Source organism: Brachyistius frenatus, unplaced genomic scaffold (genome assembly GCF_029030835.1).
Source record: "Brachyistius frenatus isolate BFR_SWC_R1_liver_20210118 unplaced genomic scaffold, ASM2903083v1 Contig_2, whole genome shotgun sequence".
Lineage (NCBI taxonomy): Eukaryota > Metazoa > Chordata > Actinopteri > Embiotocidae > Brachyistius > Brachyistius frenatus.
The window spans coordinates 2012957-2039101 of NW_027210601.1; the positions used below are offsets into that span (position 1 = coordinate 2012957).

The 26145-nt window shown below is 42.7% G+C and overlaps 2 protein-coding genes across 5 annotated transcripts in view; one reads left to right on the plus strand and one right to left on the minus strand.

The window, feature by feature from the left end:
• LOC138617722 (oxysterol-binding protein-related protein 10) overlaps window positions 1-9546 on the plus strand; it is a 71857-nt gene extending 62311 nt beyond the window's left edge. For all 4 annotated transcript variants that reach the window (XM_069692987.1, XM_069692972.1, XM_069692963.1 and 1 more), the window contains 6 exons: window positions 65-214; window positions 302-800; window positions 3736-3922; window positions 5641-5823; window positions 5955-6108; window positions 7283-9546. In XM_069692987.1, coding sequence (XP_069549088.1) covers window positions 65-214; window positions 302-800; window positions 3736-3922; window positions 5641-5823; window positions 5955-6108; window positions 7283-7327 — 1218 coding nt within the window. In that variant the 3' untranslated portion in view covers window positions 7328-9546. The remainder of the gene's footprint in view (window positions 1-64; window positions 215-301; window positions 801-3735; window positions 3923-5640; window positions 5824-5954; window positions 6109-7282) is intronic.
• Window positions 9547-12016: 2470 nt separating this feature from the next.
• The window catches only part of LOC138617716 (dolichyl-diphosphooligosaccharide--protein glycosyltransferase subunit STT3B), a 74505-nt gene continuing 60376 nt past the window's right edge, over window positions 12017-26145 (minus strand). Inside the window, exons 8-16 of the mRNA XM_069692949.1 lie at window positions 24317-24365; window positions 23456-23610; window positions 22345-22556; window positions 21017-21204; window positions 20079-20250; window positions 19342-19515; window positions 17670-17783; window positions 15701-15907; window positions 12017-15182 (exon numbers count right to left, since the gene is read on the minus strand). Coding sequence (XP_069549050.1) covers window positions 15108-15182; window positions 15701-15907; window positions 17670-17783; window positions 19342-19515; window positions 20079-20250; window positions 21017-21204; window positions 22345-22556; window positions 23456-23610; window positions 24317-24365 — 1346 coding nt within the window. The 3' untranslated portion in view covers window positions 12017-15107. The remainder of the gene's footprint in view (window positions 15183-15700; window positions 15908-17669; window positions 17784-19341; window positions 19516-20078; window positions 20251-21016; window positions 21205-22344; window positions 22557-23455; window positions 23611-24316; window positions 24366-26145) is intronic.

Consider the following 26145-nt stretch of genomic DNA (forward strand, 5'->3'; position numbering starts at 1 on the left):
GTTTAAAGTTATTTAGTTAGATTTTAAAAATGTGACATTTTCTATTTCTCTCTTGTTTTCATAGCACCACCAAGGGCTGGAGGACATCAGCCCCACTGAGGAGGTGACGGATACGGAGGACAACGAGGAGGAGGACCTGGGCGTCCTGGACGACCAGCGGAGCATCATTCTCCACCTGCTCTCTCAGCTCAAACTGGGCATGGACCTCACACGGGTAAGGCGCTGATATCCCAACCCTTTAACAGACAAATGGTGATTTTTTTTTTTTTTTTTTAAACATTTTTTTGTGTTTCTCTCCTAGGTGGTGTTGCCTACATTCATTTTGGAAAAGCGATCACTGCTGGAGATGTACGCCAACTTCATGGCCCACCCTGACATGTTCCTGTCGATCACAGCTGGGGCCACAGCCGAGGACCGAATAGTTCGCTTTGTCGAGTACTACCTGACTGCCTTCCACGAGGGGAGGAAAGGTGCTGTGGCCAAGAAGCCCTACAACCCTGTGTTGGGGGAAACCTTCCACTGTTCCTGGGAAGTGCCTCGGGACAAAGTCAAACCTTTGGTCCGATCGAGCCAGGGGCCGGCTCGAGAGCCGGGCAGGGCCCCAAACAACATGCAGCAGGGTGAGGATTCACCGGGAGGCTGCTACAGAGTCCGATTTGTGGCCGAGCAGGTGTCCCATCACCCGCCAGTGTCTGGGTTTTACTGTGAGTGCCGGGAGCGGAGGATGTGTGTCAACGCCCATGTGTGGACCAAAAGCAAGTTCATGGGCATGTCGATAGGAGTGTCCATGGTGGGAGAAGGTGAGCCGATCCACCACAAAACCTATAAAATTACGTAGATAATATAGACAACGTTTTATATCACAGAGAGCAATCACACTTTTCCTCCATTCTCTCACTTTAGTTTAAACTCTGAACCTGACCAAAGAGAGCAGCATAAATACAGTGCAAGGACAACAAATACATAGAAGGCAACGTAAGCACTCAACCACAAGACCACAGTGTAAAAACACTCAAGGCCAAATACAAAGTTGACTTTTACATTTTTGAAAAAAAGGTTAACACAAAAAACATATTGGCAAAGGCACTTCAAGTAGTGTGTTTTGTATATTGTACTGTATATCATGTTGGTGCAGTCTTTCACACACACAGACTTTCTTCGGTATTGACGACTGCCTCGGTATGTTTGGCGATCTGTTTCAGCATTTATTTTGAACCTGTCCGAGAGAACGACGCTGTTAACGCGATCAATTAATTGCAAAACATAGCAGAGATCTCACACTGAGCTGAAAAGAAACGTTGGCTCATAAATTATGCAAATAACATAAATACAATATTTTTGAGAACTGTAAACTGTAATGCGACTGAGTGAAAGACTAAAGTTACACCTCTGGTCGGTTGAGTGCTGCGACTTTTCAAATTAAAAGCCCTCCAGTTTCACGCAGGCTACACCCGAGGTTTTGACCACACACGAGTTGTGTGCACCGCAGTTGGCATTTGAGGAACATCTGTGGAATTATAGATGCAGAAAATACCTGTCCTCCCATTTCCATTTTAAACAGTGTGTCGCCAACACTGCCTGCCACAGTGTGCTGTCTGTATGAAGACTATGAGACCTCTCCCATAGCAATCAATAAGCCAGACATCTCTGTCAGCAGCATTACATCATGTACAGTAGGATGTCTGATATGAGTCACCCCGAGCGGAGATACAGGAAGCCCTTGAACCCAATCGACTGAATCTGGATACATGAACTGATTCAGTCAGATGTCGGACTTCCTGTTGGCAAGTTGTGACGCAGCAGTTCATCATCACATGCAGAGGCTAATGCTGCCGTCAGGGAACACGGTGAACTTCACCTTCAGCCGAGGATATATTGACTGCTGGATATTATTTTCTTATTTGCAGCAGCTGTTTCCTTGATAGCAGCTGATATTGTATTTTTTATGAAAGGTTCAGATACTGGTTGGCTGTGAGTCAGCAGCAGAAAGGGAACAGAGTCACAGCAGATTATGCAGCCTGGTAGCTACAAGAGCAGCTGGATTTTGATCTGGCCTCTATGACATTGTACGGAGTCCCTCAGGGGTCAAACGTAGGCTAAAAATATTTCTGAAACCCACTTTGTTCTATGCCTGTTTTTATTCCTAGTATGGCGAAGGTAATCCTTCCTCTAATTGGCTTACCCTGATATTCTTACCTGAGCCAATTATTTCTAAACCAAACAAATTAGACACTTGGAACAGTTTGGGCAGTCACATAGTTTACCAATCTTTGCGCATAGTTTAGCAATCCATTCCCTCTTCTTACTAATCTGCGTGCAAAGATTATGAATCCATACACATGGATTTTCACTTAAAAAATAATTCAATCGAGTCAAAGTGGCAGCAAGGGATTCATTTGTTTTTAGTTTAGATGAAATAAATATCTCAAGATTTTAGGAGCTTTGTAATTTGACACTCTTTAAGGAGCACAATACACAATAAATGCTTTGATACATGTTTCCAGTGATACTTTGAAGGCAGGACTTTTATTTGTAACAGAGAACTTTTACATGGTGGTCATCATTATTATTTCCTAAGGCTCTGAATAATTCCCCCACTCCACGTGTTTGGCCCGACAGAGTGATCCACCAGATATCACACAGGCAGCTCTTTCAGTAATAAACGGCAATGGCACAGTTAAACCTGGCGCTGCAGGCAAATGTTGTGACTGAGTAGGTTTATCTCTCACTATGTCAACCCTATGTGTCATTATATGCTCACAGTGGTGCCACATGCAGTTTTTCCCCTCCAAGCGTTTTGCTGTGAAACACAGCTGCACAATCAGTCTCTTGTAAACACGTGGTTGTGATGTAAGAACTGAGGACTATTCATGGACACGAGAGAGGCGGGGGGGGGGGGGGGGAAACCAGGCCTTGTTTAACGGTCAAAATACATCCACTTGTGCACTGATTGACTGATGCAGACGATGCTGCTGAGTTACATGTGCATGTGAGAGTGGATCATGAGCAGCATGTATAAAAGCCTCCTTATGGGAATCTCTGCACCCAAAAGATATGAACACAAAGTAGATATTTCCTGGTTTATATTCTTTCCTTTCACAGCGGCTTTCCACTGTGCTGAATATTTTACATTATATGTATTAGAAAGTGATTATTGCCGCCTCCAGTCAGCTTAAATAATGTAAGTTGTGTTCCCTGTGCACACAGGACATGAAAGCAATCTTGTTCAGTAGAAGCATTTTTAAGATTGAAAGCCGTTTCTATTGTATGAGCACTTTTGACATAATATTAACAGTATGTGAGAGCGCCATGGGATGTGTAACCTTGTCATTACACTTAATGTTTGTATAGGATATGTAGTTGCTGTTGCTTACTTCTTTATGCTGCCTGCTGGGTTTCGCAAGTGCATAATGGAAATCAGTGACATAACTGGCTCAGAGAAAACATCCACATACCAGGCCCACGGATTAAATTAGCGTCGATTACTTCAACAGCTCATTATGTATTCAGACAAAGAAAGATGGTGTGCAGAAAAATCAGCTGGCTCGGTGTGAAGATATGTAGGCAGTCTTCACCTGATTTGAACTTTAAGGACAATACCGTCGTCTTGAAAGTGTTACCAAACCACATTTGAGCTGTTCAGACGACTTCCTCTCTCATCAAGCTCTCATTTGTAACACGCATTTGTTTCTCCCGTCACGTATCTGAGGATTTTGCCCTCCTCTCTCCTCTCAGGAGTCCTGTGTCTCCTGGAGCACGATGAAGAGTATGTCTTCACGTTGCCCTGTGCCTACGCTCGCTCCATCCTCACCGTGCCCTGGGTGGAGCTGGGGGGCAAAGTCTCCATCAACTGTGTCAAGAGCGGCTACTCGGCAACAGTCACCTTCCACACGAAGCCCTTCTACGGTGGTAAGGTACACAGGTGAGTGTTTCTTTTCTCTGCGACGGCCAAAACCGTTCGTACCCGTCGTGCATGAATGGCACAATAATGTGCTCGTAGCAGGAGGGGGGGGGGGGGGGGATAACATCCACGAGTAGGTAGCCCAGGTCGCGTCGCTTGATCAACATCAGCACTTATTTTACATACGTCTGTTTGACCGCGTGCGCCTTTGCGATTTCACCACGGACTTGAGCGGAGAGCGGCACATCAAATCTTGTGTCATACTAGAGAAATAAACTACCTTTGCACAGACCTTTGAAATGTTTCAGAAAGTCTAAAGCAATTAGGCAAAGACCCGGGCGAGGTGTTTGGAGTGACATTCGTGTTTGGAGAGGGGCAGAACGTTACCGTACCAGACCGGAGAAGGTGCTTCAGGTCAGAAGCGCAACCGGCCGGGTTTTCCTTTCTTTGAGTTGTGCACCGTGAATTCATCCTTCACGGTCAGTCTGTCGGCAGAGTCGCACTGTGATGTTCTGATGTGCCGGAGGAAAAGACATCTGGTGCAAACGAACTGAACTGTGGCACAATGCAACCTGGGTTCCCCCAACGTGACACCCGCTCAGTTCCTTGGCTGCAACAAGACAATTTTAGCTCCCTACCACCTTTACTCACCACGTTTGGCTCCCTGCGGCTTCTTTCTAATCCTAAAAAATGTACAAGTTTCTGGAAAAAAAAAAAAAAAATCACAAATTTACACGTACTGGTGGTCACAAAGAACGCGTGAAACTCGGGTGCTGATGTTGATCAGGCGACGTAACTTGCAATCTTTCCTCACGACGGTTGTTACCGCACGCTCAGAACTTTTTGATTGTCGGTTTTACATCCATCTCACTTTGAGAAAAGACTTTAGACTTGCTTCTTATCATCTTTCCACTCGTGCATAAATACTTTACAAACTGAGGAAAATAATTTATTCATCTGCGAGATTGTCATGCTTTGAAGTGACTTCATGCTGCACAGTATAATTAGATTAATAAATGTGGCAATTGTTGGCTGTTTATTAAATACAAATACCAGGCAGATTATGTCACCTACTGCTGTTATAATAGAGGTTGCCAACAGCTGCATGGAAACAGTGTTTCTGCAGGTACATTTTCCATTTTAAAGTTTCAGTTGTAATTATGTATAACATAAAATGTCTTTCATTTGATTTAAAGGGATAAAACAACCAGAATATTTCTCCATAATTTGAGCTGACTTTGTCGTAAATAATAGCAACACCATAACACAAATAACCATAAATATTCTAATTGCCTTTTTACTTATTTTTCCATTTGCAGCATTAAGAGAGTAGATTCTCCCAGAAAGATGATTTATTAAGTACAATTATGAGGTATTGATATTATGCCTTCATCAGATCGTACTCATCAAGAACTTTAATATAAAGATTTCCCCTAATTTAATTCAGGTGTGAGTCCCAGGTCGATCCCATCAAATTATTTACAGCACCCTTAAAGGAAGATCATTAGAATACAGGGATGTAGCTCATGAACTTACAAGCATTAAAGTAGGCTCAGTCTTATAAAGTCAGTATACAAGTCGGTAACGTCTCCTTCAAAGTTGGTGCAATAACGATTCAAGTGACCTAAAAGTTTGTCTGTTTCCAGTTCCTGAAATTTAAACGTGACGGAGCTGAAAATAGACGTTGCGTCAAAGGAAAAGCAGTCAGCTCCCTTTTACTCTCCGTTCTGTCCACGCAGAGTGACAGCAGAGGTCAAACACAACCCAACCAACACCATCGTGTGCAAAGCGCAGGGCGAGTGGAACGGCACGCTGGAGTTCACCTACAACAGCGGGGAAACCAAAGTGATGGACACCGGCAAACTTCTGGTCACCAGGAAGAAGCTGCGGCCTGTGGAGAAACAGGGGAGGACGGAGTCCAGGTGACTAATGTTCACAGGCTTGACACAGCTCTCTTGGACAGACCGATGGTAGAAAGTAGGCAGTGTTCGTGGCGGGACGCATGAAATGGTTTTTGTAAACGTAACCGTCGCGTGTTTGCCTCGGCTTTTAGGCGGCTGTGGCAACACGTCACCAAATCGCTGAAGGAGGGGAACATCGACGAAGCCACGGAGCACAAACACAGGCTGGAGGAGTGTCAGAGAGGAGAGGAGAGGCAGAGAGCAGCTGATAACAAACTCTGGACACCCAAATACTTCACTAAGGAGGTAGAGTTCAGTCTGACCTGCCCCTTTTTTTTGTTGTTGTTGTCTTTTGACTTTTGACTATTTATAGCGCACTTCAGTTAGCCGCCAACATTTTATTTTTAAGTCTGAATTCTGACTGAAAACGTTTGCACTATAATCCCCCTGAAAAACCTTAACCTTTTCAGCTGGTTTCATGTGCCAAGATACATTTTGGAAAATGAACTACAACAAATTAGCCATCAATAGTTCCTTTTTGCTGCGCACCACTGGGTCTACCGACAGCTGGCACTAAATTACTCTGATACTAAAGAAATCTTCTGAAGCGTTGCAATTCTCAAGTTTCTGACCAAAACCAACAAAACTATGACGGGATAGTTTATCTGCAAACCAAATCATTTTATCCCCAGTTCCTACATTTTCTACAACAAACAGTGTTTGACTTGCAGTGCTAAAACCTCGCTCTAAAAAGTGTCTTTGACACTTGTATTAAAAAGACACAAAATGAATGTAATAGTTTTGTACAATCGTCTCATAATTATGAGTTTCAGTAACATAAAATTATAGTAGATCATAATTACGAGAAAACATCTCCGAATGTTGTGTCTTTCGTGATTGCCATGCACATCATTAGTTGTTCTGTGTAATCCAGACCTCGCTGAACAGTTTTCAAATGGACTGCTTCGTTAGTAAAAAAAAAAAAAAAAAAAGTCTTCTATCACGAATCACAGTAAAACCCATCCGGATTGCCTGCAGTAACCAAAGCCCAAATATAGTTGCAGGAACTGCATGAAATCACATGAGCATTCCTGACTGTGTTCCAACGGCAAGCTTTGTTTTAAACTTCCGTGAATGTCAGCCTTATTATTGCACCAGTGGCACCCAGCGCTTCTGACTGTGCAGATAAAACTGGACACAAGCTGTTTTGTGCCGACACTTCTTTTGGCATAAAGAACTAACTTTAGTCCCGGGTGGCTGCGACAGCTTGGGACAAGCTACAAAAGTTTCTAGAGACACGCTGCTTCACTCCCCTTCACCTCCATTGTATCGGGATCTACATGGTTATTTCGCAGGATTTGAACTGTTTTTTTACTTGTGAAATTTTAACCGATTCGACCCTTTCCTTCTGTAATAATTTGACATTTTAAAGCTCGTAATTCCCCTAAAGATTTTGGTTTTTCCTCCTCACAATGTGCAGGGAGACGGTTGGATCTATAATAACCCGCTGTGGAAGTCCACCTGACATCAGAACGACGCTCTTTTCTCCTGGACATTAACCGAGGTCCTGCTCCCCACACACTGAGGATGGGGGTCGGACGAAGGCAGCGGAGTCCTCTTCAGACCCTTGGACCCTCGGAGTGACACTATGGAGACACACACAGGAAACTAGCAAGGTGCCAAAGGGATCTCCACTGTTTTAACCAAGAAGGGGTTCGGGACTCTTGGGCACAGCAGTACATTTTTATAGTTAAAACAGTTAAAAGTATTACTATTCATAGTAGAGTATTTCTATTTTTCACCTTGCCAAGGCCTTTTTTTTTTTTTTTTTTTTGCACACGCACAGTAACAACGTCTGCCACTGGTGTTTAACTTTTTTCTCATTTTTTTTTTTTAAAGACGAGTGTGTTTTTTTTTTTTTTTTCAAACGTTGTGGATGTTTGGTTCAAAGCTTTTAGTTTAGTCACGCAGCATTATAATGAATCTAGTCTTCTGTAACACATGATACTGTAGCTGTAAATGAGTTTGTTTATAAAGAACTTTTAACATAGAAATAAATCTACTATTTTATATCTATGGCTTTTACCAATCAGGGTGATCTCTGAGAGCTTTACAGGAAATAAGGTCACCTAACCAGATTTTAAAATGATATAAATCAAGAGGTAAAACAAAGAGATTTACTACATTAGAGGGTGTATTAGAATATATTACGATACAGTATATTACAGCAAGCTACTAGAAAGTAAAGGTCCTGATTGTTTTGTCTGCACTATGAATGTATCTACCCACATTTTTAATAGTACAGTCTGCTACTTTCCCATCTTGTACTGTTCGCTGCTACACACGCTTGCAGTGTTGTACCTTTTTATTTATACTTGTTGCTTTACAATATTTCACTCTGCCTAACAGATGATTCCCATTACTACCTCCGTCAATTAAGCCATCCCGGCCATTATACACATTTTCTTGCAAAAGAAAACACGGGTTTGTTTGTGGCTAAATGCTCCCGGCTCCTCTAATCTGTTTTCTATCTGTGCCCCTGTGATGACACTATGTGTAATTAGGCAGCCAGCATCTCTTGGAGTTTATACTTCTCTTTAGGTTGCCCGCAGTGATCAATATGGATGAGGCGGCTCGCAGAAACACACCACCCTGTTTCTCACATCCGGCGGTTGCTGGAAGGTTGCTTCTGTGAAGATAAGAGGAAAATCTACCAGAATAACAATCACTGAGGTTACCAGCCTGTCCGATAGAAAACGAGAGATGTGTTGGCGTTCTCGCAGATTCACAGTCCATGTATGCCAAACTATGTGGCCATTTTAAGATTGATCGGCTTTTCTAAAATAAAACTGATTTAAATGAGCCAGAGCTGATTTATGTCATCGAGGGACAGACGCGTGGACTCTTCCCTGCTTCTTTCGATGCAATTTTTTTTTAAATGTGTTGCCGTATTTGGTATTTTCAGCTGGATTTACCAGATGCCAGTTTGTAGCCTCCACCGTGACAGCACATTGTCTTAATTGCATTATATTACAGTACAGAACAAACCTGTCACACATGCTCATTACAGTTTTATGACACTGGCCTTTTGCGGATCTAACGACCACACACACACACACACACACACACACACACACACACACACACACACACACACACACACACACACACACACACACACACACACACACACACACGCACGCACACATGCGCGCACACAGAAGGATCTAGACTCACAGAAGTAAATAGTGGTTGTGGATATATAAAGAACTGTACAATAATAAAGACTTCTACCTTTTTTACATTAAATGTCTTTTCATCATGTTTTGAATCCGTTATAGGCGGTCACGCATCAAACAATACTCCTTATTCACGACACGGTTATAGGACCTCTATTGTCAACTTAACTGTCAGATCACCGGTCATGAATGTGCCATGGTAGTCATGGACGCCCTCTCGTGTTTGACATTTTTTTTAACAGTAAAATATCTCGGTAGATATTTTCAGAACTTGCGGAAGGCTATTGTTTAGGCTCTTATCTGTAGGCATGCCAACACGTTCAACAGCGTATTAAAGTGAACTTCAACGACCAGCTGAGCCTGACGTTAGATAAACCTACAATTCACAAGCTTACACTGATGAAAGACGAAAGAAATAGTCGAGCTTAACTTGACAAACCGAGTCTAAAAGCCTTTTGATTTATCTTTATGTCCAAAAATGCATACTATAGTATGTCGTCCAAAATTTCATACTGTAGTGTGTCGTCCAAATTGTCAAACATTTCATATCGTAGTATCTGGTTGACCTCGCTAAGGAGGGAGCATGGGCGCAACCAAGTGTACAATTGGGAGGGGGGAGTCACAATTAGATTTTTCTTAACAATGGGAAATAATTTGAAAATAAACAGCAAATAAAAAGAGACAAAACCGTTGAAGATGTTCATAAAAGGATAATATATTTAACACATATTCTACTCTATATTGGGGGTTATGTAGTGCGGGGGGGGGGGCCTGTGTATCACACCTAGATGTAAAATCAAGTTCCATTTCACCATTACAACTCAACAGGAAGTCTGCCATTTTGAATTTACTCGCTATTTTTGGCGATTTGCACATGTTGTATTATAATAAACTCCTCCTACAGACTTTGACGTAGCGTCCTGACATTTATTCTGTCCCATCTTAACACCTGGGAGGTGAAAAGTTATCAAAATAATTTGTTTTCATCGACGGGCGTGCCCGTGGCGTGGCAGGCATTTTGAGTGTCTCGCCATAAAAATACAAATTGCTGTAAATCTTATATACATGGACTGACATTCTCCTAACTTTTCATGTTTGATAACAGTCGGCCCTGAAGACATCTGTATGGTAATAATCGCTCGTGGTCATAGCGCCTCCTGCTGGCGACAGGAAATTCAATTTTTCATCCTTTCACGTGCGTCGTCGAGCTGGTTGATCACATCGACATCAAATCGGGTCACAATAGCTTTAACATGTTGACGATGATATATTGATAAGCCCATGCATTTTTGTTGAAAGGGCATCGCCAGGACGAAGCGGCAAAGTTTGATGTTTCGCCGTGACACAGGAAGTAGATGTTTAAGGTCCGCGGATGCTCCAAACCTCACAAAACTTTGCACATAAGTGAGGCACCAAATTTCATGAATTTGTGAGTATGTTGAAGAACAATAAGGAATGAGAACAATGAAATGCAAGCTAAAAGATTGCAACTGATTCTGCTCATCCAAGTTTTTGACGACATGCTATAGTATGACTTTTTGTTTATGATTTGACATTTTTGTATAATAATATGACAATAATATGACTTTTTGGTCAAAATTTGGACGACATGCTACAGTATGACTTTTCATGTTTTGGATGACATGCTACAATGTGACTTTTTTGTTCTTATTTTGGACAAAATGCTATAGTATGACTTTTTTCCCATGTTTTGGACGAGATACTATAGTGGATAGGAATTTAAAGGCAAATTAATTTTTTTATTGTCAAAAAGTGTTTTGTCCGTCATTTGAACATGAATAAAACAAAACCCTGAATAGGTGGCGTTAAACATTGAGTGGATTCCTGTTAAAGTCCCTCCTGACTATGACCCTACTTTATATCAAGAGCTTATACCTTACAGTTACTGAGAAAATCAAAGGCAGAGTTCACTTTTTTTGCATTTTGACGTTGAAATTTCCTAATTTAAAATATTCATTAAAAATAATCCGTAACAGCTGGTGAAAAACTTTGACTGAATTCCTATTCAGGAGAATCTCGACTATGACTCTGAGTACTATCAAAAGTTGGACTTTTTTTCATATTTTGGACGACATGCTATAATGTGACTTTTTTCTGAATTGACAACCACGTGTCCAGCGGGAATCGAACCCATGACCTTCTCAATGAAAGGCACTAGCACTAACCACTAACCATTGTGCCTGGTACACTGACTTTCTTTCGTGATTTTGGACAACATGCTGTAGTATGACACTTTTTCATATTTCGGACGACATATAGTATGACTTTTTTTTTCACATTTCCCTTTCAAAATTTCCAAAAGAGAAAATTTCCCATTCAAAATTTCCCCCCAAAAAAGGGAAAAGGGAAATCATCGCTTTCTATAGTATGACTTTTTTCTGAATTGACAAGCACGTGTCCAGCGGGAATCGAACCAATGACCTTCTCAATGAAAGGCACCAGCACTCACCAACCAGACCGCTGTGCATGGGACGCAGTGACTGTGACGACACGCTACAGTATGACTTATTTTTTTTTTTTTTTAATCATAATTCGGATGACACGCTACAGTTTGACTTTTTTTTTATCATAATAATTCGGACGATATGCGTATGCATGACGTATGACTGTTTGTCGTATGCTGCTTAACATTGACTGAAGAAACCGGGTACACCTTAATGAAGATAAAGTTCACTGAAGAAAAGCTACACCACCACATATAGTGACTTCACCCGCGGCTCCTCCATAAAAGCCCCTCCCCCCCCCGAGCATCAAGTCAATTCTCTGTACACACAGCTGCACATTCAGGAGTGAATAACTTCATCCAAAGAATAATGCTGCCATCAAGTGGTTCAGTCTGCATTCACCTAACTCAGACCTGCAGAGGAAAAATCTAAACATACTGATAACCTTTGTTTTTGTTTATGTTAAATTGTGGGTGCGAACATGACAATAACAACAACTTACGACGATGGTATCATTTAAGTGTATATTTAAAGATGGCTGAACAGAACAACGCAAAAAAAAAATGTAAACTTCGAAGGTGAGCAGACACAAGTGGGGAGGGATTGCATCAAACATAAAACGGCGCTGAGGAAAAGACGGCACAAGTAAGGAACTGTTCTGCCGTTCCGGATTAAAAAAAAGAAAAAAAAAAAAAGAAGATAGATCACAAAATGAACAACACAAGAGGGGAAAACAAACTGTACATCACATTAAGGCTTAGTCTGAACTCTGTCCTCTCCTGACAAAATGAGAAATCAAAGGGCGCGACACAGTTTTAGGCGTTGTGTAAGGAAATAACAATGTGGCATCGTGTCAAGAGGTCTGAAGCCTGAAATGTAGACACACAATTTCAGAGAAGATCAAAAGCAAAAGAGAACAAAGTGATTCAGACACTTTTTCAGAACGTGTAAAGAAAAATAAACAGTTGATACTAATCAAAAGTCACCCTGCGTGAGATGTGACAAAACAAGTAGAGCCGTATGATGTGTTAAGTCTTTTGATGTGTCACTTAGTTGATAACAAATACAAAAAAAACAAAACAAAAAGTTACTGAAAGCGTGCTCGTACAGAAACTCCTTTAGTTTTGAGACGTGGCGTCTGAACGACCCAAACACAAGGAGAACAGTGCAGTGCTGACACAAATGAGAAGACAAAAAGGTTACCGCTCAGTAGAGCTCTGTCCCGACTGCACACTGCGTAGCAGAGCTGAAAGTCTGAAATCTATATTCATTCGTCAAACCATTTTAACATCTAATAAGTCTAACATTTAATAATGTATCTGCTGGTTTTCTTCATCTTCTAAAAGTATTAAATTCAATATATTTGATTTTTTTTTATTTATTTATTTATTTTTTTTTATTTTTTTTTTGGAGCTGTGGCATGAAGCTGTAACAACTTTGTCTTGTGAAAATTGGGATTAACATTTTTTTGTTAATTATTTTCAAACATTTTATTATCCATCTGATGTATTTAGCAATGCAAATAACTAGCCTATGTGCACTGCGTGTAATCCGTAGTTTTCCTCCGAGGCCATTTTTAACAAAGCCCACTGTGTCAATATGTACACTGAACAGAGACAATTATTAGGGAGCATCATGGGAAATGTTTTTTAGAGTTTTTGCAACTGGACTTGACAATCGGCCGACATCGCCCTCGAATCGGCAAAACTTTTTTTGACAGTTCGCCGGCACGTTTTAGAACGACGGCCCCGCCGATCAATTTGAGAAAACAAACTAAACCGGACGTAAACGAATCCTCGATTGATTTAATCCGTTCATTAATAATCAGTTTGCTGTTCGAGTCGTCTTTGAAGCAGAAACGCCAAATGTTTTACTTTTTTCCCCAGCTATTCACGTGTAGGATATTCACGTCAATTTTGTATTTTGTTGCGCGTCTCGGGGGAAATTAAACGCTTAAAGACGTTAAAAAAAAAAAAAAAAAAAAAAAAAAAAGGGATCTGTAACGGGGTATTTGTTTTTGGAGTTTGACATTTTACAGGCAAAACTGAGATTATTTGCATTCGGAGTTGACCGTTTGTCGCGGCCCCTAGTGCTCGCTGACATCTTTAGAGCAGCCGTTGAGACGCGCGCGCTTTGCAGCAGGCCGAGTACGCGGTGTGGCGTCGGGACACGGGCTCCAGAGTACATTAAAAGACATTTGTTAAGTCTTTCCGTTGGTCTCGCTGATCCCGTCTGAAGTTACAAGGTACGGAGACGGGGAGTACGCTTACGGTCCTCTCACCTCTCCCGACCATGCTGAGCATGTCGTTTCTACTTTCGGTGCCTGGGTACTAACGACCTCCTCCCGCCCCGCCGCCCGTCACAGCTCACCCGTCCAGTTCCAGACATTCTGAAAATTTCCAATTTCCCTCCGCCTCAGTCTGGTGGAAGCGGCCGACCCGCCGCGCTGAAAAAGACGAGGCGCTGCTGCCCAAAGCGATAAAGTAGACAAATCACAAATTAAAATTAGGTGACGGTGACGAGCGGATGAGGCACTAGGCTTTGCTCACTTGAACTAGAGAGCGCCCCCTGCAGGAAGGGCGGCCTAATTTATTAGCACTACTTTTTACACACAGTTGCTTGCTTCCGTCGTTAAAACCATAGCAGCAGAAATGTACAATCTATGCAATTCGTGGGGAAAAAAAAAAGAGGGGGTGGTGGGTGTGTGTGTGTGTGTGTGTAGAAATTCACATTCAGATTCATTCTTCCGACAAAAATCTCAAGCCCCTCTGTACAAGAATTATTGCATTCACTGTTCTACTTGCTGTCATACAAAAAAAAATAATAATCACAAAGAAATTAAGAGAAAATCAAAAAACTGCATATTAAAAAGTCACCACAACAATCCAATATATTATCATCCTTTTAGAGATTTTCTTTACATAATATATTTACATATTAGGCCAATTTCTTTCCTACAGAATCTGCTGAAAAATAAGGGTCAGGGAGCCAGGCAGACATAAAAGGAGATGACGATGATGATGATGATGATGATGATAAAAAGGTTAATATTACAGATGGACTGTGCCTAGACGGTGACGTTCCTCCATACCGCATACTGTCGCTCTGTACACGTGTCAGGAACAAAGTCCTTAGCTTTCACTCGTGCGCTTCCTCACTCTCGGTAATGAGTTCACATGTGCCGTGGAGCAAGGTCGATGGGTCTTTGGTGCAAATGTCCCTCGTCTTCTCTCGTTTCCTTTTCACCCGATCCCCGTTCCGATAAGCAGTTAATTAACACACTACAAAAATGAATCGACGCCGAGCCAAGTAGAGCAGCCCTATCCCTTGCCACACATTCAAGTACAAAGTAAAAAAAAAACAAAAATTAATGAAAAAAAACAACAAAAAAAAACAATAACGAGACAAACGTCTTCAGGATAAAACGGACAACAATTCTGGAGCGAGCCAGATATGACACTTCCTCGACACATGAGGACGCTCTAACGAGAAGCGCTCAAGACCAAGTGCCGGGTGAACGGCCCCCTGTGTTCTTCTTCATTGGTTGTTAGAGGTTTCTTCGCCTGCGTTTGTTTGTTTTTCCTAGAGTTCATCATCAACATTACTTTTTTTGGAGTTTCTTGCCCTTCTTGAGGACAAGTTTGTTCTTGATGTGTCCTCGCTTCCTCTTGGCGGTCTGGTTAGAAAGAAAGAAAGAAAGAAAGAAAGAAAGAAAGAAAGAAAGAAAGAAAGAAAGAAAGAAAGAAAGAAAGAAAGAAAGAAAGAAAGAAAGAAAAAGAAAGAAAGAAAGAAAGAAAGAAAAAAGAAAGAAAGAAAGAAAGAAAGAAAAAAAAAAAAATCATATGACAAACTATTTCCGTTGCTCAAAAACAATCTTCTTCCAACCTTGACAGGATATAACGGTTTTTTTTTCTAGGAGACGTTTTTGAGAAAGTTTCTTAGGGAACGTCCCAGAAAAAAAAAAAAAAAAAAAAAAAAAAAAAGCAGCGGGGACATTATGGGATCATCTCTAAAAGGAAAACATCCCCCCCCCCAAAAAAAAAACTGCAACTATAAAAGCAGGGGTATAGAAATCTTTCTAAAATTGTAAGTCCAAATAAATAATCTACTCTCTACAGTGCAACATAAAAAAAACAAAAAAACAAAAACAAAAACAAAACCATGTCTTTAAATCAGCAGGATATTTCCTGGTACCTTTTTGGAGGTGTACTTCTGTTTGGGCACAGCGCTGCGCAGCTTGTGGTCCAGCGGCTCTCTGTTGTCCAGGTTCTTCACCTTGTAGATCCTGACCAGCCAGTGCTCGGAAGTGAACGCCTCCTCCAGGTGCTTGAACTTGATGTCCTTGTTGCCGATCTCTGCGTTGCGCGTCCGGTCGAAGCCCGGCGGTGTCCTGAAGTCCAGCTGGGAGAAGGGCGAGGTTGTTATTTGACCGATTTTTCGAGCAGCTCACGACATAGTTTGACATTTTTTTGGGGGGGGGGGGGGGGGGGGACCAATTATCCACCGGTATATTTGATGTTCTAATCATCGGGAGATGCCGATAGGTGTATTCTGTTACCTTTGTAATTTTGAGTTAACTGTACCGAGTGGTTTCGAAAATGGAATTTCCCAAAACATTAAAACAACGTCTTTTTAAATAATCCTGAAATAAAAAGGGTAAAAACTTCACAACGTGAAACTCTTCCACTTAAGACGCAAGTCAAACTTCAGTTTGAATCCGTCTCTGCCCAAAGCACTTCTGCTAATTTAAACATTAGCGCCTCGCAGATAAAGACGAAAACAAAACATTTAAACACAATTAAAGATTAACAGTAAGTTTAATAGCACTTTGATTACACTGCGGTGCCCTTTAGCAACAATTAAATTACGTTCTGTGTGAGCCAGGAACCACCTCTTGTCCCCCGTTACTCCGCTCTAAAAGCCATCGATTACCCATCCTTCAGACTCTGCCGCTGCTGCTTCAAGTGTCCTCGTATTCGTCGCCTCTATTCTCGGAGCTACCGTCTCCGTCTACCTTCCATCGAGTGGGGTTTTTCCCCCTCCGATTTCTTTTCCACTCTCACGCTCGCTTTGTGCACCGCGCTCTCATCGGCAGCGCCCGCCCCGTCCTCTCTGCTCTCGGGCTGCTTCAGAGGACAAAGTCTATGAAATACTTCCTTATTGTCAGCCACAAAAGTCGAGTCTTTTCACGTGTATTTATGAGCTTATTAGCTGAAAGGAAACAAACGAGCCGTTATCAAGTCCACGGGTCGACTCTTTTCACCGTGGAGTCTATTCTACAAACTCCATCTCCCGCAGCGTGGCTCGCCCCACTCTACCGATCACTTTCCCCGTCACGTCTCGTTCCCATAAACCGAATCTGCTCTCCCTTCTCCAACTCTCTCTCTCTTTTTTTTTTTTTTGTTCCTTCAACCTCGTTCCCTCCGCCGTGTCCTCCCGTCTCCTTCCGTCCCTCCGTCTCTTTACCCAGAAACAGCGCCGCGAGCTACGCGGAGCGTCGGCCGTCTCTCCGCGGGCGCCGTCTTGCGTTGGTTCTCCCGTCCGCGTCTGAGCTGTTGGCCGCGACGCGTCCACAGCAGGGGGATGGAAGCGCCTGGCGAGCAGGATCCCCCCCCCCCCTCTCGTCTCTCCTCTGCTGCCTGCCAGAAGTGGCCGTGACACGTTTCAAAGCTTCCTCCAAACCTCCCCATTTCCTCCTGCCGCCTTTTCCCCTTTAGCGCCCGCTCTCCGAACTTCAGGAGCTCTCCCCGAGGCGCCTCCTTACAACCCCTGCCTGCCTGCCTGTCAGCCACCTCTGCTTTTGAGACGGAGTAGCAAGAAGTTTTACACCTTTTGGTGGTGGCAGCTGCTCGTTATTCTCTGGCGGAGCTGCGAACCGCATAAAATACAGTAGGAGTACTTTTTCACGTCTCCTGTGATGGCAGCTGCTTGCTACTTTCTGATCTTGACACGAGGTTGAAGTCGGTATTTGCACCCGTACGGTGGAACAGAACCACCGCAAAAAAAAAAAAAACCAGGAAAAATCCCTCAACAGAGAGCTGCTCTCCAGCCTTGAGCTGTCCCGACACAGGTGAACAAAACGATTAAAGACATGTCGGGAAGAGGAGGAGGTTTTTTTTGTGTGTGTGTGTGGAGATGTTACAGTTGGATTTTCTCTCCTCACCTGCATTTCGCCAAATCGATAATAGGACATCTTGTACATGAGGCAGTTGAGCAGAGTTGGTGAACCGGCCTTGTCCACTCTGAACTCTCCCTGGGGAGTGAAGTAGTCACTCTCCTGCGGACGACACGGAGGGAAGTAGGAGGAAAATGACTTCCAGAAAATAAACAAGATGGTTAAAGCATTGAGAAACACCAACAAAGAGAACTGAGTAATAGGAGCTGACTGAGGAGAAACATCAAAAAGCCTGTTCGGGATTATTGATCTGCAACAGGACCCAAACATGACAGGAACCGGGGCCATTTTCAGAACATTTGATGAGTTCAAATCCTTTGGTAACTATGGTAACACCTGCGCACAAAAGCACAGGGATTTTCCCCTGACACATCAGCGAGTGAAAATGAGTTTGAAACAGACATGTGAGGAGCGCAACTCCTATTTTTGAGTATTTTGGCAGTTTGTCATTAAATAGTTATACACTCCGTTTCCACCTGGTTGTCAGTATTTATCAAATTAAGCCGACATGCCGTCTCGACTAATTATGCAGTTATTTCTTGCCGAGCTCGCTGTGACAGTCTTTATACAGAGGAGCCTCTGTTGCCGAGTCTGCTCACATTTATAAAAGCAGCGGGTCAAAATATTTGCAATACCTCTCAGCGGAAGGCAAAACGGTCTCAACAAAAAAATACAAAATGATAACCTTCATGAAGGTAGGATTTATGCAGAGCTGTTGAATGTATTTTACCAAAGCGTGTCAAATAAACGGGCAATTGAGTGTCCTGCAGTCCGTCACCAGAATTCGATTTTTCCATGTGCGTCCATGTAACAGTAATGGTGCAGGATAACATCACAAAACTGTCCAATAAATGAGTCATCTATCTGTCCAAGAGACTCGAGTGGAAACCAACTGGATCAGAGCTAAAAGAGCAACGATGTACACTGATCAGACAAAACATGGAAACCACTGGCAGCTGAAGCATAAAGGAGAAAACAACAGCCCGGCAAAAAAAAAAAGCCTCCCTGCATAAGGATTTTACTGCTCAGATTTGATTTAATTTAACAACAGAGGTGATGATTTATTTAATCAAACGGTCCCTTTTGGAGACTGTAATTTGTGGTGCTGATGAGTCATACTGAGAGGTATTTGTAATATTTTGTCAACCCAATTCATTTAAATAGGAGGTACACGCTCCACCTCGTTTATCTGTGGCCGTTTTTTTTTCCTGCCGTTATTGGCCTATTGGTAAATGAGCACCAAAGATCCGGCTCTGATGTTTCGCTTTTTCCTTGTTTTGAAGCCAGTGAGCCAAACAGCAACAGTGAAATTGACCTAAAGTCAGCTACCAAGCAGCATCGACAAGCTGCTCTACGTTGAAAATTCTGATCTGACAGAACAATTCCACACGGATCCAATAACATGGAAGCTTCTTGCTTTAAAAAAAAAAAAAAGAAAAAAGAAAAGCTGCTCAAAGTGCCTTCAAGTCATGATTGACAGACCGAGTCAATACATCATCTGAGCAACAAATAAGTAGGAGGATCTTTCCGCAGCGTCGCTGGGATGTGAAAGAGTGCACGTCTTAAAAGAGGAAACTTTGTTTTCGCTGCTGTGTAAGTGCCCGCTACGTTACTTCCTGGAGAAAACAGCTGCTCCGCATACAGGTAGTCTCACACTCACCCTGATGTCCTTGGGATGCTCTCCTTCAGCTATCCTCACCATCCACAGAAACTTGTTTATGTCGTCTCCTGAGTAGCCGATTACACCTCCGAAGATGATCAGCACGTAGTCCACATCCAGCGACCTCATTATTTTGTAGGCTGCGGTTTCATTGGAAGACATGGCCTTCCCCACCTAAAAAAACAGTGATGAAAAGTCGGACTTTAATTGAGGTTTTCCATTTTTTTTTCCACGGGTCACGACGCTTCAATACAGCGGTGGCAAAAAAAAAAAAAGAAAAAAGGGGGGCAATCATTAAACAGATCCATCATGCATTCTATGTAATTACATTTCCTGTGGACAGATGCTGAAGAGAAAACGGGGAGCAGGTAGGAAGCGAGAGAGAAGAAAGCTGGAGGGCTTTAACAGACTTAACTGAGAGACAAAAACATACATCTACAATTGGCAGCAGCGAGAGAAAAAAAAAAAAAAAAAATCAAATCCACAGAATCTGACTGCAATTAACTGAAATCCCCATACAGTGTAAATTCAATGGGAAAAGTTTAAGCAAACAAGATTATCTGGCTTGTTGGAAGGAGCAGTTTATACAATGTGGCAATTACATAAAATAAATGCACTAATCATCCAGCGGCTGGAGGAAGAAATCATTTCTCTGTTAATGCCTCCTTAGTGCGTCCTTGATCGAAACCGGACCAGAGCAAAGACGGGAAGACAAGAACCAAACTAAAAGGCCTTACCAGCGCTATATGACTGTTGTTCCATGTGTTGTTATCTACCAGCGTGGTCCTGTTGGCCATGCCGGCTATTTGGTAACCGTAGTCCCACCATGACATGACCCGCACGTGCTCGTCCGTGTTCTGCCTCAACCAGTAGTAGGCCTCCCTGAAGTCATCCAGGATGTTACGTGTCCTAATGAGGAAAATAAGGTTGACAGGTAATCGTGTTGACAGGCATACGGCTGCCGGAGGCTATTAATATTTCAGCTTGAGACTTTGAATCAGAAGTGCAACAACAGCTGAAAATAGAGCATCCACGCATAATGAACCGGGGGTTGCGAAACACCCCGCAGTTTAAACGGCCGTGCCCTAAATTTACCTCGAGCCGAGGACGCAGACATAAAGCCGGGCGAGGAGCCATTAGCTGTTGGTATGGTAATGACTTTACGTCTGTGTGCCGGTGCACACGTGTGACAGAAAAGAGCCGAGTGACAGCAGTGCTGCTTCTACTGCCGAGGCTAAAAACCATTGTCTGAGAACTCCCGTACAATCATTAATATATGTATGAGAACTTGCATCGACCATTTAGCCCGGACCTTCGATATTTCTTCCCTGACGCTATAAAAGAGTAATTATGTCTGTAAAGAATCTCAGAGGAAAAAACAAACATATCGTTAATAACGTATAATAATATTGTTGTGAATTCAGAGAGGATCCACGGGGTGCTTTGCGTGACCTAGAAAAACTACGTTCAGGTTCAATATTTCCACAAACATGTTATAAAATATAAATGCGCCAGCTCAACCCTGCTGCTCTGTGCGTGCCCACGTGCATGCGCATGTGTTTTAGCTTGCGTTGCCAGGTGGAGGATTCATGAACCATTCCAGCGGCCGTCACTCGGCCTTTGCGGTTACGTCACGTCCCTCCGTGCAGCGTGCGAGCGTGTGTGGAGCTCTCACCCGTCGTGGTTGTACGACGCCAGCACCACGCTGGGGCTGGAGTAGGCGTTGCTGGTGACCCAGGTGCAGTGGACGGCGAACATCATCAGCAGCATCAACATGAGCATGGTGACGATGGACTTGATGTTCGGGCCCAGACCCTCCTCGGCCTTCTCCTGCTCAGACACATGCTTGCGCACCTTGCCGGCCTGCAGGGGGGGACAAACACTATTATGACGGGCGGCAAAGTCTGAAGCTTTCCAGAACTATGAATTATTGAGTGAAATCAATTATTAATTGAACTAATCGAGGGAAGTATTTCGGCGCATCCTCAATTTTTTTTTTTTTTTTTTTGGAGTGAGAACTGCGAGATGAATCCTGTGATGAGTTCATATTATTTTACAGCAGCAGAACATTTTCTGCTGAGGAGGAACTTTGCAGAATATTAACACCTCCAGTTACTTCCTCTTCACTGCTGGCTGTAAGTCAGCAAAGACAGATATAGATGAACATATCTGATTTCACATAGCTTGTTAAATACTGGATTTCTGCCAATATGGATATGTTCAAACTTTTCAAACTCCTTCCCGTTCGTCTGACTCATAAATAGAAGTACTGTGCATCACACGATTGGAATTAACTGCAACACAAAGTGAAGCTTTTAAAAATACTTGTGACCTTTTTAAAATAAGGCACCTCTTGGCGTCTATATTAATTGGGTTTTCTTTGTAAACATCGCAGAGATGCTTAAATTGAAGGTATTATAATGATCCTATAATTGTTTAATCTCTCAATCAGCATGCATTTCTGAACTTGAGACTTGCAACATATTTGTAATTGTCCAAGCATTGATTTGTTTTAAGAGTTCCTTGAGCTGAAATTTCATTTTAAAAACAGTTGGGGAGCAGCACGTAATGAAATTGCGAGGTGGAATTGACAAAAGCAACACGTTTTACTCGGCAATGAACACGCCGCTTTGCTCCAAATTCAACAAAGTGAGATGGCTCAAATTATGGCAACGGCATCAAGCAGTTGCAGCTGAATCGCAGTTGAGTCACAGTTTACCCAAAGTGGTGGGGAGTGAGGAGGGAAGCTGACAAATCTACAACCGATAAATCCAAACCTCAAAAGGTGCAATAAAAGTGTTTGACAGTAACATAGAAAAACAACTCTGGGGTGTTATTTTATGACACTTTTTGGATTTTCATGTGATTACATACTGGGCAGTTAAAATTTAAGTATCATGGCAACAGCACAATGACTGATCTTTTTCTTTGTTTGTTGTTTTTTGTCAGGGATCTTATTACTAGTGCAGTAAACTTTCAACGGCTATCGCAGCCCGTCTCGACCTTGTCATAGAGATTCCCGGAATTCCTCTTGTCGTCCTCATCGCTGCTGTCTTCCGCCGGAGGTTTCTCCCTCTTCGTGTCGTCTCCCATGTAATGCTCGAAGACGCTGGAGAACGCCACCGCTGACAGCATGCACACCACCGGAGTCAGCGTGAGCATCAGACGCACCATCACGCCGGCGAAATAGACTGCGCTGATGGCGTACAGAGCCACTGGAGGCGCAGGAGAAAAAGAAGGTGTTGGGTGAGAGGCGGACGAGGGAGGGACAACAAAGAAAATTGAGGTCAGCCGAGGAGAAAGACGGTGAGGGACGTAAAGCAGAGGCAGGAAATGAGTCGGCGGGAGACAACGACATGAAAATGAGAAATTGAGCTGTTAAAGTAACACGGCATAATCAGTCCACGTTAGCGCTGCAGAACTCAAACCCGAAATGGAGACGGCGCTGGCTGCTCGTCGTCCTTGAAAAGTGCAAACGCGGCTCAACAGGTGCTTCGCTAATCAATAGCTGTAATTGGCTAATTAAGTCTGAGGCAGAAACACACTGCTGAAGGACCGTGTTTCTAACACTCAAAGCCGCTCTGCCCTTGATCCTGCCCGTCTTACTCTGTGAGCATAAAAGTTCTGTGCAAGTTATTTTGTAGCTCGATATGATTCATTGTCTTTCTTTGAAAGCTGACAGCACGTCACACTATAGGAGACAGAGGAGATACTCCACTGATGTGGCTGTATCTTCTGAGGCCAATTTATTTTCTCCATAGACAACGTCAGGTGACTGACAGCTGGAGCCTCTTCAACTCCCCTGGTTCAATTATAAGGCCTGAAGATTTTTAACATTAGGCCTTAGAATATCCTTGGTTATTCAATAAGAGGTTTTTGTCACCATGACATTGGGGGGGGGGGGGGAATTCAATGCCTGCGTGTGAAATAACCCCAACTCGAAAGAAAAAAATTAGGTTAGGTAGTTACTTTATTAATCCCCAAGGGGATTTTTTTTTTTTTTTTTTTTTTTTAAAGTAACTACCTAACCTAACCTAATTTTTTTTTCTAATTAAGATAAATAAAACATTTTCAGGAGACAGCACTAGTAAATATTCTTTAAAAGATATCCTACCAAACACGCGCTCATCATTGATGTTCTTGATGCAGAACCACAGGCCTGCTGGGAAGGTGCAGACCAGGATGTGGAGGTCAAAGAAGAAGGACACCCACGTGGTCGGCTGGTGCTCTGAAACCGATGCTATGATGGGGATGTGGATCTTAGCGTAGCTGTGGAGAGAGGGAGGGTGATGGGAGGAGGACAGAATTGGGGAGGAGGGAGAGACAGGATGTAATTCATGTTGAGTTGAGCGCTTTGGGAATGTGGAGACAAATTATACAATAGATCCTCCTGATTATCTCGTGAATTATGTGGAAAAAAGATAATTTAGCTCCCCCACATGCTTATGGTAAAATATGAACAAATTTAGAACAGCTGATGAGTAATGGGTTTTTTGTTTTTTTTTTTTTGCTGTTAGTTTCTGATGTGCGTTTCCACTTCATTCATTGCGGGCTTTTACGCAGCAGTTCCTAGACAATACTAAATAGTTTTCTCTCCAGTGTTTTGCGATTACAGCTGGGAAAGAGAAAACACACAGCACATTAAGGAATTAGTATCAGCCTCCAAAGGAAAGAGGAGAAAAAAACAAAACAAAAAAAACATCCCATACTGCTTCAGTCAGCAAACCGGGCGGAGGGCATTGATTGGGTGTGCTGAAATAGCTAACACGTTGCAGTGCACTTGGAGAACACAGGGTGCCTTGGTGCTATTTGGAAGTAAGACGACAGTTCAACAGCGCCTGTGCTGCACCAGTTCTCCCCCCTCTACCCCACCGCCCCCTCTGTGGGATGTTGCAAGAGGGGGAGTACATACACATGCACTCGATTGAACAAGTGTTCCATCGACAGAGGGGGTGTGAAGGTCAGCAGAGCTTACCCGGTGTCCCAGAGAGAGTAGAAACGACCACTCCACGGAGCGATGTATCCTAGACACAGAGAAGACAATCAATAAAGGAATGCTTGTCTTTTAATGCTTTCACTTTCAGTCTTGGAATGCAGCGAGAGCTGGTGGGTGTGCGGGCCTGTTTGTGACATCGTGTTAATGAAGATGAACAAGGTGCACATTGTTAGCCACAGGGAAGTATGGCAAAAGCACTTTTTAAATCATTTAGTTTGGATGTTCATCGTTACAAGAACATGCAATTATTTATGTGGCAAACTCAACCCAACTGTGCAGCTCTGAATAAGTAAAACAGAAAAATAATACTATCTGACCTACGGGTCAGAAAAAAAAAAAAAGCACAGCAGAGACTGCCCGAGGACAACAAAGTGGATGTGTAGAGTACACTGTTAGTACTCAATGTGTGAGGAGAAAATGCAGTATAGTACATATAATGTGGTCAGGCAAATTTCTGATCATTGGCTTCTCTCTTCAACAATGAATATCAACGACTAAACAAATAACAAAAAGATAACGTTGGTGCAAACCAGACGTAGTGGACATTTATTTTGAGTTTAAAGGCATCATGGGGAGGTTTTGACCACTAGGGGCGTTATGGAGTAATGGTTTTATGATTCTACCTAACTTCTAACTTGAACAGAAAATCTTAAACGATCCTTCATGGCAAAAAACTGACTGAGAAAGTAAACTTGGTCTGTAGCTCAGTGACGAACATGCTCATAGCTGAACGTTCTGTCGACTGTAGTTAAAAAAAACTAAAAAAAACCTTGCTGGCAGATGTGTCAATGCTGCAAATGTATTCTATTGATGCTACTTAATTACAGGAATTGACTTGTTTATAAATCTAACTGAAACCATTTAAGCTGCAAATGAGACTGCACAGGGCATTTTATGTGTGCATACAAATGTCTTATTTTGGTGAGGCTTTGATCTGGAATAATTTCAGCTCTGAACTGTTGCCTGGGGGCTCTCAGCCACACACACACACACACACACACACACACACACACACACACACACACACACACACACACACACACACACACACACACACACACACACACACACACACACACACACACACACACACACAAGTGCGTAGACAAAACAAACAAAACCCTAACCCCCATATTTTACGCTGTGATGTGCTTGCCCCAACATATAGCTGTATCTTATGTCCTTTATTGCTCTTTAAAATAAATCATAACTAAAGCATTCAGTTATAATAATGTCACAATCAAATATACAGTATGTTTAAAAAAAATATAGCACTATTTAAATAAGTTACAATAGACCAAAGCAGGTGAGAGAAAAACAAAAAAGCGGCCAAAATGGGATGGAGATATTTTGAGAGGTGATTTATGGGATGACACTGATTTAACCAATCAATACTTGGCCCCGTGTTAAAGACACTGAGGAAACCCACCCGGCTACTCTGTTGAAGAGATGAAAAGGTCTGGCAGACCGGAGTGAGACATGCACAGTCTAACGGCAAAACTGGCAAATCACCAAACAGTCACTGACTCCCACTGCTCTGTTCAGATGGCTGACAGATCACAACGTTTACCACATGAAGCCAGTATCCTCGAGAGACTTCTGGGTCCGCATGAGCAGCCAATTAGTTCTAAAGCAGGCAGGCAACCAATCTAAGGATGCCAAAATGACTGTAGATGTAACGTGCCACCATCTCTCTGCACTGGGCAAAGTTCTGGCTGCAGTGTTCACATAATCTGGAGTGGCAGAATGTTGGGAGTTTTGCTTCAGGCGAGTAAATCATTTGCGGCCACATAATTAAATCAATTATA